At 35.0% G+C, this 17,123-nt stretch overlaps 1 protein-coding gene across 1 annotated transcript in view; it reads right to left on the minus strand.

Annotated features, from left to right (window-relative positions):
• LOC108679450 (G-protein coupled receptor GRL101) overlaps positions 1-16,046 on the minus strand; it is a gene marked incomplete at its 5' end in the record, with an annotated part of 66,939 nt that extends 50,893 nt beyond the window's left edge. Inside the window, 7 exons of the mRNA XM_047882564.1 lie at positions 2,149-2,283; positions 5,855-5,965; positions 6,463-6,579; positions 9,090-9,329; positions 14,002-14,139; positions 14,882-14,983; positions 15,939-16,046. Of these exons, the coding sequence (XP_047738520.1) occupies positions 2,149-2,283; positions 5,855-5,965; positions 6,463-6,579; positions 9,090-9,329; positions 14,002-14,139; positions 14,882-14,983; positions 15,939-16,046 (951 nt within the window). The remainder of the gene's footprint in view (positions 1-2,148; positions 2,284-5,854; positions 5,966-6,462; positions 6,580-9,089; positions 9,330-14,001; positions 14,140-14,881; positions 14,984-15,938) is intronic.
• Between the last annotated feature and the right edge of the window lie 1,077 nt (positions 16,047-17,123).

The raw sequence follows: 17,123 nt of genomic DNA on the forward strand, positions 1-17,123 counted from the left end.
GAATTAACGATTTTCATTTTATATATTTCCGTCAAGTTTCTATATGTATCTGGGTGCTTCTATCCGAACATCTACCCCTTCCAATTTTTAGCCGCTATATAATATTACAGTTTAATATATGGTGGGGGAAATTAATGCCTTTCAAAGTTTATAGAACGGGTTACATGGATATCAAAGTAAGTAGTTAGAATGGACTGCAAATTTGCATTGCGCGCATTAGAGTGACATAAATAATTTAACTTTTAACTAGTGATTCATTTAAATTCATCTTAAACCAGCTAGAGGACTTAATGCTTAAATAGCTTTTAAGAATATTGTCAGTTTAATCAAAAGAGTTGGAAAACTTATCATAATAATGAGTGTTATTTTTATCTAATATATATTTCACACATTGTTGTTGTAACAATTGCTATTAGCAGAGAAGTATCTAGTGTGAATGTTTAGTGATAATCTGGAATCAATTCCACATTTACGTTCTTTCTCTCACACAAATTAAAACAGCGTAATTAAGATAGAGAATCCGACAGCATTAGGAGTTTTGATCAAAATTAACAGTTGTTTTACATCTGTGTTCCGATAGATACAATTGAAATTTTTGTCTGTTGTGTCCAGGATCCAGAAAATTCATCACAGAGCGTTATGCAAAATCCAGAGCACGGAAACAAGTCTCTTACATATTGACTACGAGTAATTGTTGTTTCGTTCAAATACAATAGTAAAAACTGAAAATTCTTAACAATAATTTCCAGTTAAAAATTCACTAATTACTCGCGTAATGAAGAGACTATATTGAAAAATACAAACTTTGCTTTATTGTTCTTTTCTTGATTGAATTTGAATTCGACTTGAATTAATTTGAACTTCAGACAAAATATGTTAGAAAATGGTATCTAAGCAATAATAAATATTGAATAACAGAAATAATAATAGAGTCAATATCTCTATTGAATTGAATTAGAAAGAATTTAGTTCACCTTTGGAATGGAAAAGCAAGCAGTGTTCACTCACAATTCACTGGCTCGAGCTCCAAGCCTAACTGACTACATAGCGAATAATAGCACGAGTGAAATCTGGCCTGAAACGAAAATAAATTTATATCTCTTTGCACGTTAGTTTAAATTTTCTGAAACCGATCATTTATTATTTGGTTATAATTTCCTATGAAGCATTTGCTATTGCAAAATAGAATGCAACAAAGATTGGATCCAGTAAAAATCATAGAAGTTTTTTCAGTCCTAGAGAAGACGCTTCAATCAAATTTACCAGACAATCTTTAAATAAACTTTGCAGACACTCTCGCCAAAAGTTCCCGACTTGTTGACGGATGAAGTATGAATTTTCAGAGGACTGTGACGAAGTCACGAGCTGCTGAAGTTATTTAATAATATTTATCTCAACCATGAGTTGACTAATAATATTTATCTCACCCATGAGTTGATTAATAATATTTATCTCAACCATGAGTAGAAATATTTTATAACTATTAAATTCTGTCAAAAATCTACTAATTTTCATGTATTTAAATGTTATTACATTTTTGGCATCCTAGGATATGCTTTTGAGGCGTCGTGTGCGAATTTCAATGCGTCTGTGTGTCTTTAATAATCTAAATTATGATACGGAACTAATTATGTTCTTCTATTTGACAGTACATTTTGTATTCGTTCAAATATGATCGACAAATATACTGTCTCAAACTAAGAAGAAATATAAAATCAATTCAGATTTTTAGTTCTGATAATAAAAAATACTTGGAAACTTCCTTAATGCATAAGGTGATTGAATATCAATTTTTGATTTATAATTAGTTAATTTTCTCGAGTTGATTGGATCCATTTGAAATATTTTATTCACTAAAAATTATCCAAATAATGCTCATATCAGACTATGTATTAAAATTAAAGGTTTAAAAGCATCAAATAGCATATAATTTTTAACATTTACGACATAAGGGCTTGGAAAGCTTCTGAACAATGCGAGCTTCTTTCACTCAAAAAAAAAAGAAGTTCAATGAAATGATTTTAATCATTTCATTGAGCTTCTTTCTAGTAGAAAAATATGTTTATTAGTAGTAAAACAATGATAGTAGTATTTATACAGCTTTTTAATTTTGTTATTAGTAAAATAATGATATTTGTCATTGCTCACGGCAGTCTACGAGGTGGGAGTTGTCGTGGCAGGCTGCGCTGGGAGCCGCAGGGACAACGCAGCGCAGCGCAGCGTCGATGCACTGCGCTGCCGTGGCGCACTGGAACTGCCCGCGCGCACAGACTGCTGGGAAACCTGCGTAGAAGATGAGACTCACTTTAGTTAGTCGTTTGTCCCTCAAGTGGGTCAAGTGTGGCCTATAGTCAATTCTTTTGTGGGACAATGCTTCGTTGGAAAGACGTATACCTATGCTTGTGTTATGATACGCATTGCAGCGCAAGTTATGCCTGCTTTAACAATAGGAACAGGAAACGTTTCAAAGATTTGTGATGAGCGTGTCTTTTATTTGAAATGGCCGTCAGACTTGTCGTTCAATAGCAACTTATATATATTATCTAATGCTAATAAGCTGCGAATGTGTTCTGAAAAATGTTATTGCGATGCACGCAAGTATGATCAACTACTTGAAAAACATGAGCGAGGTCCATAGCAAGGATTTTCGTCCTGACAATAATGAGAGAGAAGGACAATCACATAAAACAGATGCAAATGTCAGATTAGAAAACATTTCAAAATATTTTTTGACAAAATATAATATAGGTACTTAATTTTTCGATTGGAGTATTGAAATTTATAAACTATTGAGCCTCAACCACTCAGTACATTTTGGCGACACATATTGTTAACAATGAGTGGCAGTTAACACTGATGATATCGTCTCTGACTCGCTTCCTTTAAAAGTGTGCATTCTTCCTTGCAAAATTTCAATTTTATTAATAGAGAGCTGAAGAAACTCTATTTCAACTCTACGCTACTCGAAACCCACTCACTTGCTGTATTTATTATGCTTATATCTTTATTAAAGTAACTTTCGACTTGGGTATTGGACCTAAATTAAGTAGACCCAATCTTTATAAAAAGGACTGTTCACACATTTAATTGTTGAATATTTTAAATTTTGGGCACTAAATAATTATTTCATGTAGACTGTCTTGGCTTATTTTCATGATTTAGGCAACTCATAGAACACGATCAAGTATCACTATAACTTTCAGTGTCTTGGATTACCGCATCTCTAAACTTAAGACAATTAATTTGCGCCCTGAAACTCGAGCACAAAGCCCCGTACGAACCTTCTCACTTTTCTGAAAGTTGAGAGCAAAATATTTTTAATGGCACGAACTTCTCAAGGTCTACAAAACATCTACTTGCTTTGAGCTTCAAACAAGAAAAAAAAACCTCACCGCATCTCTGTTCTGAAATTTAGCGAAGAATTTTCGGTGGCCACGTAATGGATGAAGAAAAACATTGACAATGATTCACATAATGCAAGGAAAACTTATAAGGCGGGTATTTATGTTACTGAGATTTTTTTCGTTTAAATTTGTTTGCTGGGTGAAAAATGAGTTTTCCCATTTGTTTTAAAAATACATCGCGACCAAAACTCATGTTTAAAAGTAAGACCATTTTTTTATTCCTCTGCATCGAGTTTTTTTTATTTCTTGCCATGGGAATTCAGGAACCAGTATATAAGGAACTGGTATTATATATTTTACCGAAGACAAAAATTAAGGAAGGAGTGGCAGAATTACTAGAATCCTTTCAATACATTGCAGGAGGAGAAATCTCATGCTTTATTTAATTTTATTATTCAGTGATACTGCCAAATTACCGGTATCAAGAATGACACTACCAATTCGTTTTTAACCATTTTTCAATTGCGGAGAGAAGCTTCATATTTCATTCATCTTGAGTCTGTCACCGTAGTCAGTATTTCAATATTTGAAGTTTTTAGTCCGCATAATTTTTACAAATTATTCTGGAATTCCATTTCATTTAATACGAAATTATTTTCAAATATTTATAGCCGTCGTTCGACGTAAATTTGGTGCTGGTTGAAAGATTCACTAAATAAAGACACTTAGTTCTGACACAAATTAGCTGTGGTGAATAACTCAAAAACCTTCACGACAGTGACATAGTTAACAAGGACTCTAACGAAAAAGATATCTCATTGCATGTAATATCATATCTATTAATTAAAACCACAATAATGTCATACTTCAATGAGAATCTATTGCGATGCGCTGTATCGAGCAAACACATGCAAACCCCGCTATGTTTAAAAATCGCGTGCAAAAAAATCTGAGAAGCTCAAACGATTACTGTGATATATCAGTAAGAATTCATTATTCGCCGCATATAAATGCGTAGATAGTCGCTTAGATGAAAACAAGTTATTAAAGTACTGAACTAGCTCAGCTGTAGTTTAGCTTCTCTAGTATTGAAATAAGTACATTTCGAAAGTACATATTTTCAGAAAACTCATTTGTTGATTTGCATATATTTTCTAAAAATATTGAGTCTCCAATATCTCTTGCAACAGAATTCATGAAAATAATGAATAAACTTTTACAATTCTCCACCGGAATATAGTGACTGCCCAACTCCGACCGATGAGGCTGTTAGAACCAATTTTAAGTTCCTCGATTACAATTTAACGACAAAGTTTCCCGATTTGAAAAGAACAAAAGTTAATCTAAGTACTCATTCCAGATTTGTAGTCACAAACTTAGAAAGTAACTTTTATCGAGCACCCGATGAAGTTGTTACTTGCCAATCCATGGGCTCTTGAGATATTCCCGCTAACATATTATTGTTGGTTTAGCATAGCGCAGGCATGTTCCGAAAGAATTATGTCCGCCTAATATTGTACAGCTGTGCAAAAATATCGTAGAATTTCGTCATGCAGTTCAATTTAATTTAGTAAACGCTGCAATAATTTCAAGCAGTTTATTAACCGTGCGCTTAATAAGAAACTGTGTTTCGTGAAGCGTGCGCAAGTTCAAAGATTTGCGAGTAATTGATTCAACGAGGAACGAAGTTGCTCGATTTCGCTGGCAAGTTGAAGGAAAAGTTTATTTATTGACCTTAGAAGCCCCCGGCCGCAGCCATCGGTGAAGGAAATTACACTGCTTCTATTGCCTGTCAATATTGCCACACGAAAAAAAAATAAAAAACGAAAAAAATAAACTGAGGAAAAGCTGAGAGTTATTGCTTGTCAGTAAAACAGTATTTTAAGTAAATTTTCAGGAAGGGGCATTGTCGCACAGCAGACTTGACAAGGCCAGACTTGACCCATTTTAGGAATAAACAGACTAATAAAGTGGGTCGTGGTAATATAGCTCAGAACAGACCAAAAATTTTTGCTACGTTAACAGACTTTAGTAAATCATCCTGACATCATCTTGTGGCAGAGTGTAGGTATACCAGTTTTACAGTATTCAATATAAAATTAGTAATTCGTTTGGATTAATTAATTAAACGCTTATGCTTAAGTGTATATACACTCTTGCACATGATAAATGCATTTTTCAGGTGCAACTAATCTTCTACACTATTTTTGAAATAAAATAAAAATTGCTTCTAAGAGAAAAATGACCAGTGCTCATATTGAACGTTCAAAGAACTGCAACCACTGTTGTCGTTTTGCTTATCTAAATCTACTATGAAACTGAGTATTATGATAACCTTTCAACCTTATTATCGTGAAAACATCTTGCAAATTGCTTCACCCCACAAAAATATACCCAATCCTCCCACACCGGACCATACTAATATGAATATTAGTATATACAAACATGAATCTGCAAAAGAAAAATACATTATAGAATCCATAAATTGTACAGCAGTTAGAGACACTCACCACATTGCGCTTCATCACTGTGGTCGAGGCAGTCGGGCTTGTGATCGCACCACTGTCGCTCGCTGATACATTGTCCTGCTTCACATCTCTTCTCTGCACAGGCTTGGCTTCCTGCCGGACGCGATATATGATGCACCATCAGTCCAGCGATATTAATTTTATTAATATCGTCTGATGTTATCAGTTCTCATGAAGTCTTATATGAACTCGTACTTCAGATAGGATGTTTTTGGGCGAGTTTAATTCCTCGTATCATGGATGCAATATAATTTTACCTGCCCCTCTATGCATATAGTTCATAGTATTATATCTTTCTCTGATGCGTGCAGCTTTTAGCATTTATCTTACACTATAGATTTGCTCCTTTTTCATGCAAGACCTAATCACCGTAAACTTTGTGTCAAGTTCATTCTAAATTCAATCAGTTTGCATCAGAAATTCATTGCAGTGCAATGGATTAACGATTAACATAGATGCTCGGTTTGAATAAAATCACGATTAAACCATTTCTAAGGCGCCTTGAAGAAATATAAGTGATCTAATGAACAATGATCAGTATTTGTAAAAAGAAATTAGAGAGAATGTCTCTATTTTATAGTGTTACTTACCGCAGTCGATCTCGTCGCTCTTGTCCCTGCAGTTGAAGGCGTTATCGCAGCGGGAACGAGCGTCGATGCATTCGCCATTATTGCATTGCCATTCGCCGGGTCCGCATTCGGTCGCAGCTGAGCACGAAGAAGCTTAATGACAACATTGTATCTCATTTGACATTTTACAATTGCCATAGGAAGACTGACCTAAATTTTATATTTACTCATGCGTTTTCGAAATGAAATTTATATTTACTCATTCACTCTCGAAATAAAATTTTATATTTATTCGTGCGTTCTCGCATATAAAATCACTCATGTACAGGGTTCTGCAGCGATGTATGGATAATTTGAGCGGAACACCACGTGAGGTAGAGATAACTTCGGGGTAAATAAGTGAAGTATCGGCTCGTCATGAAACGGCATTGAAGTAGCGAGAGAGAGTTGGACGATTGAGCATCGTGTGTTCGTGCATGATATGTTCATCGGATCCGAATCAAAAACTCTATCGACTGCTGTTTTTCAAGTGCATCAAAGTTGAATGCTTGCAGAATAATTTTTGAGCTTACTTGACTGCTGTTGCATGGCTTCGTTTTTCATCAAGATTTTTCTGTTGTTCATTTTTCAGAGTTTAATTCAAAAACTCATTTGAACGTGAACATGAAAAAAATATTTTTTCATTGTAGATTATTAATGTCTATATCTTTTGACCGTGTGTTCATCTTTTTGTTTCGCTTTAAATCCCCTTTACAATATTTTCTCGATTATTACATGAGTATTTTACCCTTTCCACGAGCATTTACAGATAAAACCATAAAAAACTATTAAACGCGCTCTAGTAACATGCCTGATCAATCTCATCGAACGAATAAGTTGGCTTAGGTTGCAGACGCTGAAATCTTTAACAATTTGGTCGCAATGTTTGGCAAGCAAAAAACTCCTGCACTGTAACCATGACTCGGAAACTGGTAAAGCTTCTACGGCCTGAAATCCACCCACTGCAGTTAGCAGAGCCAACTTAGAGAGCCATCGTGTCAGCTTTGTCAAAGTTTGAGTGGTACGAGACCAAGTTTTTGTTGTTTGGAGCGACAACATTCCAGTGTTCAGATTGAGTGATATTTTTGAACATGGGAAAAAGTGATATTGAATTTCTACGCACATGACAATTTTTAAGAGAAGTTTTTGACAGTTATACTAGTATCTATTTTAGAATATAGAGCGTTGGCCAGTAATACGCTAAACTTATTTCAGTTCCGTCAGCTTGAAAGCTTTAATGATTCAGTACCGGTATTTTTATCGCTCTGTATTAATTATTTGCTGTAACTGAGTGGCTATGATGCCATCATATGGGATTTATCACCTTTTTCAAATTTTTCAGTATTCGTAAACTGAAGACTGGTGAGTGCATTAGTCCGTTAATTATGACCTTAATGATGTTCAGTTCCACATATTGAGGCACGGAATACATAAAATATAATGAATTAATGACGGATCAACTAATCCTAGTCAATTGCAATAAGTTAAAATTAAACATCCAACAAGGAATTAAAAAATTTTACTTCAAAACGATTAACTCTTCTCCTTCGTTAGACAAAATGATGAGAAAAAGACCAAATAAAAGTACTAGAAGAGCCCGACCTGTAACTCATTCAAGCTGCAATACACAACATTAATTTCCTAGGCTTCTAACTCCGTTGTCTGTCTCGGCGGCTGATTAGACTTCAATTATGTCAATAGAGGCAAAAATTCGTTCGTTAGAGAGAGGCAATTTCGGACGTGGGAAGTAATCAATTTCTTCAGCGGACTTGAACAGATAACGGGTACAAATTCTAAAGAATGGAGACTCATTTTCTACACGACAAGCGAATTTTTTAAACGGCCAATACTCTTCTCAATCCGCATTCGCAACAGAACTGGGATGTTTCAATTAGTTTCACAAAAATATTAAAATATTCCTTTTTCAGTGCGCGAATATGTTTCTGAGTAATCTCATGATTCTAAAATCTTTTGCTCTAACATCTTTCTAATTAATATTCCTCAGTTGTCCTTAGCGTTAATTAATTGCGTTAATTTGAAACTTATTTTGAGATTGACTTAGTATTTTACTTTTTGGCATGATGGTAATCTGTTTTCTTTTTTCACAGCAGATAGGCTCTTAATTAAGTAGTTATTCATAGTTATATAGGGTTTGACATATGCCTGTGCAACTTAATAGCTTATGAAAGAATATACTGAAAAATTTTGAGTGTCATTGGAAAGGACTCAACATTTTGTACGCAAATCTGCCATATTGTACATTAATATTCAAACTAATACAAAATTTCCAGGATTGTTGATACGCAAAAAATTGTCACCTATCATTCGTAATTTAAAATATTTAAATTGACCACCGAATGACAGTGCACGCTTTTTGCTTGACGCTAAAATTGAAACGGAATTTAAACCAGTTGAATTGAAGTCTCAGTCATTCCACGTATGCATTGCATCGCAATTCGCAATCAAAAAGTATTGTCCACCCTTGAAGCTTTCATTCGCTTTCATATTTTCATTGGAATCATTAATGATGAATAAAGTCACACTCATTGCCCTGCAAGCACAACCTATGATCCTCCCGAAAAAATTGGTCTTCTATAAGAAAAACTCACGGCAATTTTCCTCGTCATCTCCTTGGAGGCAGTCGACGAAGTAATCGCATCGATGGCTCAAAGGGAACACTCTGCTCTCTCCTCTGCACTGGAAAAAATCGTCGGGCTTTGTGAGAGAGCGACCTGAAGTCTTAACGATGACCCGGACACCGGAATGCGGACACTGCGGCGACGGAAGAGGATTCAAGTCTAGCTCCCAAGACTGGTCCGGCTCCGGGGCGGATGTTGAGTCTGTCGTGTCTTGAGTAGAAGAAAGTGCTAAATTTAGATTCGAAACTCTTAGTTTGAGCGTTTATATGCACTGCATTTGCACAGCCTGATTCATTAAAATGACGTTTTAGTTTTAAAACGGCACTGAAAATTATGGGTTGATGTTGATAAACAAATTGTCATTAGTGGTTTGAAGGGTTTACAGGAAGGATTTTTTTCGAATATTAACTTTTAAAATTGAAGATGATAGTTGAGTGAGAAAGAAATGATAATACGTGCACTGTTTTGGATGATGATTCTTTTATGCTATATTAAGGTCAGTTTGTTAATATACATCAGCTGAATGTGAACTCTATTTTTAGCTTGATTCATAATTAATCCATTGCTCCCCTCACCCTTTCAATAAACTTAACACGAATATTAAGAGATTAAAATTTGTAAATTTGCACTAAAGAGACGTAAATACCAAGTAAATAATGAGAGGTGTATTCAATGGTAACTTGAAATGTTCCGTTGGAGTTAACCAGCAGGAAAACCTGATGTTGCCTGAGATAGATGACAACTTGAGCTTTCCTTATAATGCCTTTCTATGTGACGGGCATAACAGAAGTTCATAAGGAATTTGAATTTAAATGTTGAATTTCAATTTCTGAGCCGTTTCTAGTATACTTATATTTCATATTCAACAAGTAGAGTTCATCACTGCCACGCACGTCACACAACACTCACTGCAGTAGAGCTCGTCACTGCCACACACAGGCATTTTAAGACTGAACATATGCTCCTGCATAGCTTCGTCTAGTCTGTTTTTGAAGATGTCTCCTGCCGGTGCATTGCAGTGCATGCGGTGTTAGCAGCGCAACGAAAGTTTTAAACCTGAAATTCACTCTCAATTCGCGTCCTTGCACCGAATTTTGACATCTTTTTGCCTCCTTGCCTTGAATTTTGACAACTCAGAAGTTATACTCGTGGAGTTTTTTTTTCACTTCTGATTTTTCGAACGGAATTTATAGTGGGTGTGAGTGTGGAAAAGAAGATACATGAGTATGCTTTACTGGGGAAATTATGATTGTATTTAATAATTGATACGAATGTGAAGAAGTCATTTCATCTTTTCAGTAATTGATTACTTGGTAGCGTGATTGTGAGACTGACACACTCGATTTAAATAAATTTATTACTCTATGGTGAGCTAATTTTCCTAACTCACAGTAAGTTTTATATCAGTACCCATGGAAAGGGTATAACAGATACTCAAATATTATGGAGATAATCCGTGGAGTACAATGATTTTTTAGATATTAATAAACTGTTTTTCTATACATGGAAATATTGGTGATTGAAATTGAAAAACACAGTTTTAAATAAATTCAAGGTTTTTAAACTAGATTATTACTTGGGGCCTTTTGGTTTCCTAATATACTCCTCATCATTAATTTCTCCTCAGCCCCCAATTAATTTGCTCATGAATGCCTTGTGAACAAATTAAGTATGAAAAACATTTTGATGTATACCAGTAATTAAAATAAAAAAATGGGCTTTCAGGATCGTATAATTAACGACTTTATTTGAAAAAGTTTTACCATTTATTTTAGATCTTGCGTGAAAAATTTCCAACTATTACTTAATTTTATCTATTCCTTAAATATTGTTTCGCTAGAATAAGAAGATAGTTCAAGTTCATTCTATGGTATGTTTCATGGTAGAGTAGCTTACTGTAGGTCAAATCCGGACCAGCCAGCCTGTCGTCTACCGCCACTATTTCACCGGCATTTAACCCGATGTCCGATATCCGTTCGTTTTGTTAATTTCGCTCAAATCTATGCTTAATTATCGTGTGCGATGTTTCAAACTTCAATTCTAATATATTCCTATCAAACTTTAAATTTTTATATATAAGTGGATGTGGCTCCAACGCAAGCTTCATTTTAAAGTTTACCCCAAATCGCTTCTACTTTTAATCTTACTCCAACGAACCAATCTCAAGCTTTTCTTACTTTATTTCCGTTTGGAGAACCTTTTGCTGATTTCTTCTTTTTTCGTCAAATTCAATTCTTCTCAGTGTGCGTCAGTACACTGAGTGGCAATTTAATCCCAGGTGAATAAATTTAGTTTACGATAACATCATTTGAATTTACTGTTTTCCATTAATTGCTGAATTTTACCTTGTCTTCTATGATCCATTCATTGAAATTAACCCGCTTTTAAACAGTATGAACCGCAAATCTGGTGTGTAGCTGGTGACGACTCAGACACTTTGACTGTTGCCGCTCCACTCCATTAATAATTAATAATTAATAATTAATAATTAATAATTAACAATTAATAATTAATAATTAATAATTAATAATTAATAATTACTGGACTTATTGCCTGGTCCGTAATTTGCTAGGCATTTTAAGACTGAACATATGCTCCTGCATAGCTTCGTCTAGTCTGTTTTTGAAGATGTTTCCTGCCAGTGCATTGCAGTGCATGCGGTGTTAGCAGCTCGGCAAAAATTTTAAACCTGAAATGCAATCTCGATTCGCATCCTCGCATCGAATTTGGACAACTTTTTGCGTCTTTGCATCGAATTTTGACAACTTTCCGCGTCTCTGCGTCGAGTTTTGACAACTTTTTGCGTCTCTGCATCGAATTTTGACAACTTTTTGCGTCTTTGCATCGAATTTTGACAACTTTTCGCGTCTCTGCATCGAATTTTGGCAACTTTTTGCGTCTCGGCATCGATTTTAGACAACTTTTTGCGTCTCTGAATAATTCAGCCTACCATTTTAATCAAAAGATTAAAATTTGTGAGGTAAGCAGATCATTTCAACATATTTATTGTCATGCGAGTTTTTTACTCTCGCTGAGTTATATTTATCCACACGTGGATCTTGTTTTGAAATATCGTGCATTTGTGCAGGGCTTGATTTTTCTCTTCCATTGAGACATTTTGCCAACGCAAAAGCTAAAATATTCCAACAAATATTCATTTTCTATAATTGTTCGCTTCATAACAGTGTAAAAAATTACTTTAATGTGAATCTTAGTAAAAACGAGACCTTGAAATCGGATCCTAACCGCATGAGTTTTAACAAATGTACAAGAAGTAGCAATGGGAAAATTTTGGAATATATGAAAAAATACTCTGCTACGGAAGGCATACGATTAATAAAGCATTGCTAACAGCAGCTTACTTGCATAAAGTGCCTCCAATAATTGACTTCTTTTTGTTTCTTTTTATATCGTAAATTATTATAAATTTTAAATTATTATATGTTTGTATTAAATTACTTCATGGCGTATGTTTCTCCAAAATATTCAATCTCAAGTTTTCTTTCAAACAATTAATCAGAAACGGTTGTTATCTAAGCACTCTAAGAAATTCCAAAGTGAAATTAACTGCTGAAATGAGACAATTAACTGAACATTCTCAGAAAATATTTTGCGAAGAAAAATCGAGAGCCAGTTCAAATGACACGCTCATACGAGAAGCTAAGTAACATAGGTTCATTTACACACATAAAATGTTCATGGTGCAGAAGTTCTTGTGTTCCCGCTTAACCCTCATGTCATTGTCCTACAGAACAGACCGCGCACCAGCTTTTCAATGTACAAGACGAGCCAAAGCAAACAAAACGACTGGCCTGTGGTGTTCACAATCAAAAAACGCTCTCTCTGATGACTGTAAGAACGGCTATCGGAACGAGGCCTGATTTTGCTAACAATTTTCGTCTTCTTCACATGACTCAGCCAATTGAATAACGAGTGTTTTTACGATGGTGGCTTTTACATCGCTTATGAGCCACGAAAATAATTATCAACCATTACTTGCCTCCAACTTATTTTTTATTGCAAGAAGCAGAGCACAGCTTGTCTTTGAATGCACATGTGAAATATATTCAGTTTAGTGATTCGTATCTACCAAAAGTCTCCCATTCTCGCTTGTTCAATACGATCAAGCCTCAGATTTGAGCTGGCAAAAGAATTGAGTAAGCTATTTTGAGCATCTCGAACATGATTCTAAATAATGTGTTTTTAGTCTTGTGAATAATTATCTTAAAAAATCGTATATTTTATCAAATTTTCGAAATGAGAATTGCATTTAACTAGGAACATTTTCTGTATCAGTATTTGTCATTTACAGACATGTCAACTGATGGAAACTACGAAGTAATTATGTGTAACACGAAAATAATATTCAGTAGAAATAATGTTATAATTAATGACCTTACCTTCTATTAATAAGTGATTAAATAAGTTTATTAGTTGTCAAGAAATTTAGAAACTTTCATCAAGCACAGAAATTTTTCGTAATTGAATTTTATAATTGTAATGTAATTGAATTTTTTATTTATTAATGATTCTTTCCTCATTTTAGTAATTTTGTTCCTTTGAAAGCTTGATTAAGCAACAGTTTATGGGTACCAACATATTCATAATATTTTACACTGCGTCGGAATAGTTGAAGTAATAATCAAATTCATAAAATGTAAGTGAATGACTTAGGCAGGTGCAAAAACCTATATCACCTTAATCTCAAACAAAAATTTATGAAGATAAAAAATAGCTAAAATTTTATTACTAACGAGCACAAAGTAAAATATACACGTAGAAAGCACACAACATTTTCAGTTCACTATGAATGACTAAAAATAATTCATGCTACTGGTTGATTAAGAATATTAAATATTATTAATTATACTACATTATTCACCGGAATGTTTGGTGTATGAATTGCCACAGTCAACTTCATCTTCACAGTCAATGCAGTCGCAGTAGCCGTCACACTGTTGCCGTAACTGTACACACCTTCCAGTACTGCAACGCACTGCGTCTAATCTGCAGTCCCCACCTGCGCCAGGAAATGGTTCAGAAAACCATTGTTTAAAGACCAAATTAATTTCTCACAGGTGTTTTTGTACCATTAAAATGCTAAAAATAGCTCTCCACGTTTTTTCTGCATCCCTACCTACCAAATTAAATAAGGCTGTCACCAAATATAATTATGTTCCAAAAATTTCATTTTAAGATAACTAATAAATATCCAATTTTGAAAAAATTATCCAGTGAAGAACACATATGAAAATTATTTTTAAATCTAGGCATTCAGGAAGATAATTTCTTGATGACTGCAATCAATCAGAAGTATTTAAAAATAAAAAAACCTGACTAATTGATAAATGATCCAAAGTTCTGACGGTCAACAGGATTTGATAAGATTTAAATTTGTTAGAATCAATTAGCAACCGTCTGATGTGACCGAAGTTGACGTATGAAGGAGCAAAGAGAAGTGCAACCGTAGTCGGTTTAGGTTTGTGACTGAGTCACGTTGTACAATTGGTTACAACAAAGACTATTTCCATTGCCACACAGGCAATCTAAACGCTAGTTAGAGGAATACCACACGTCTCAAATATTAAACCACTCAGAGCGTCGATAACACCAATAATCATTAATATGACCATCAATTACACAAATGATCATTAGTATGAGCATCAATTAAACTAGCAATCATTATTATAAGCCTAAATAGCACTACTAATCATAGCTAAAAGCATCGATAAGACTAATAACCATTAACATGAGTTACTCACAAACTGCTTCATCCGCGTGATTGTCAGGACACTCAGGCCAGCCGTTGCACCAGAAGAAGCGGTGCACCCGGCGACCGTTGCCGCACTTCACAAAATCATCTCCTAAAATGAACAATACAAACACCCAAATTGAGAATTAAATTCACATTTTCTAATTCTTAAGCAAAGAAATAATTTAACGCACAAATTCCTCCCCCTACCAGTACTTTGCAAGTATTTTTTCCCAATCAGCGAGAAAAACTTTTTTTCCTTCATATTTTGCGAGTTCCGTTTCATGGGAACATAATTTGTTTTCATTTTTTTTGTTGATTAAATCTGTCAATAATGGAAAGAAATGCATTTTATCTGTACAAATCATGTAGTTTCATTTGCAGCGACGTTACATAATGCGTTAAAGACTACGACCCCAATAAAGGATATTCTATTATAAACTTGTTTAATTAGTTTCCTATGATGTCAACTCAACAAATAATTTCTGACATGGTAAAGATAATTTCTTTATTTCTTTCCGGCATCAATGTTTATCAATTCCGAAACTCGGCACTAAAAGAGATAGAAGTGAACAGCCTATTACAGTCCCATCCCATAACAATCGTGAACAACCCATTGTTCGTATTCCTTTCCGTTGGTTATAACACCAAAGAGCATAGCAGCCTTTGAAGTCAAATCTTCAATACCATATTGCCGGATGTCCATAGCCCCTACTTAAGCATGTTAAAAGTAAGCATGGCCTTACTGCATCTGGCCAAACCTCTTCCGGCCTAACCTCGTCTGGCCTATCTACGCAAGTTGCAACTTTTCTCTACCAAAGAAACAAACTTGAGCGGACCTACTATAACCTCAATGTTATATTATAATGTTATAATATAATGTTATAACCTGATGGAAGTTAGATAGGCGGTTCAAGTGAGCTGTTCCAGTCATTGGTTGAAAGAATGTTATGATCGAGACAGCGTGACTATTGTAGGCCAGAAGAGGCTAAGCCGGACAAGGTGCAGCCGGATGAGGAACTGCCTGCTTATAAGCGAGCATGCTCAAATATTGGCTGAAGACCTACGATCACAAACTGCTTCATCTGCGTGGTTGTCAGGACACTCGGGCCAGCCGTTGCACCAGAAGAAGCGGTGAACCCGGCGACCGTTGCCGCACTTCACGAAATCATCTCCTGAAATGAACAAATCTTTCGTTAAATCGTATTCTCAAATACCTAGAAAGAGAAGTAAGTTTAAAATTTTCAAATATTTTAATAAAAAAAGTAGTTTTACGCAATAAATCTGGGCTCCAGTACGTTGCAAGTATTTTTTCACCATCATTAACAACAATTTCTTTTTTATATATTTTACGATATCCATTTAATATGAAATTTATTTGTTTAGAGCTTTTTGTTTCCCAGTTAATGGTTGCCTGAATGTTGTGAACCGGGATAGCGTGAAAATTGTAGGCTAAAAGAGGTTAAGCCGGACAAGGTGCAGCCGGATGCGGAACTGCCTGCTTATAAGCGAGCATGCTCAAATATTGACTGAAGACCTACGACGTTATTATTTATCAGCAGTGTGTCACTGCTCTGGATTACGGTTTTCCTGCGCAGGCTGTGGCTTCTAGCTTTATGGCTGAATAAAGTTATTGCGCGGCGCGGCTTTAGCTTCAGGGCTTATTTAGAAGTTAAATTTGAGCTACGACTGCTCCCCCGTCGAAGATTGCTTAACGGGAAAGTCTTCAATATTGTCATAATTTTTCGTACAAAACTCCATGTATGACGCCTATACATCTTGAAAGCGTACAGTTTCCTTTAGAAGTAACGTGGTCACTCCAACTCGATGCATAAGATCGTATAGTTTCCCACATGTAGGGCACTCATGGAACAATTCTTTAACGAACAGAATGGCTTTCTGCGCGATTAACGTATTTGGGGCTGAGCTAAGCTATTACCAAATCCTGGAAGTTTACTACATATTTTCTGGTTTGGGATTCAGAGGTGTTCAAGATTCAAATGTCAATGCTTTTTATGAAAGTGCAATATAAGATAGTGTAATTCTAAATTTTAAAAGTAAGGGTTATTTTATTCAAAGCTGCATGCTGCCTAAAAATTTAATAGTTTCGATACCTGGTGTTTTGAAGGCCCACACAGCGGATTAACAGCAATGGTGCCTTGGTTCAGGCTTCACATGCACTACACAATTTTGTTTCTGATGCATGCTTCACCAGCTGTTAATTAAACAAAAATAAATTTTTGGAAACATAA

The sequence above is a fragment of the Hyalella azteca genome, unplaced genomic scaffold (assembly GCF_000764305.2).
Source record: "Hyalella azteca isolate HAZT.00-mixed unplaced genomic scaffold, Hazt_2.0.2 contig10740, whole genome shotgun sequence".
Classification (NCBI taxonomy): Eukaryota; Metazoa; Arthropoda; class Malacostraca; order Amphipoda; family Hyalellidae; genus Hyalella; species Hyalella azteca.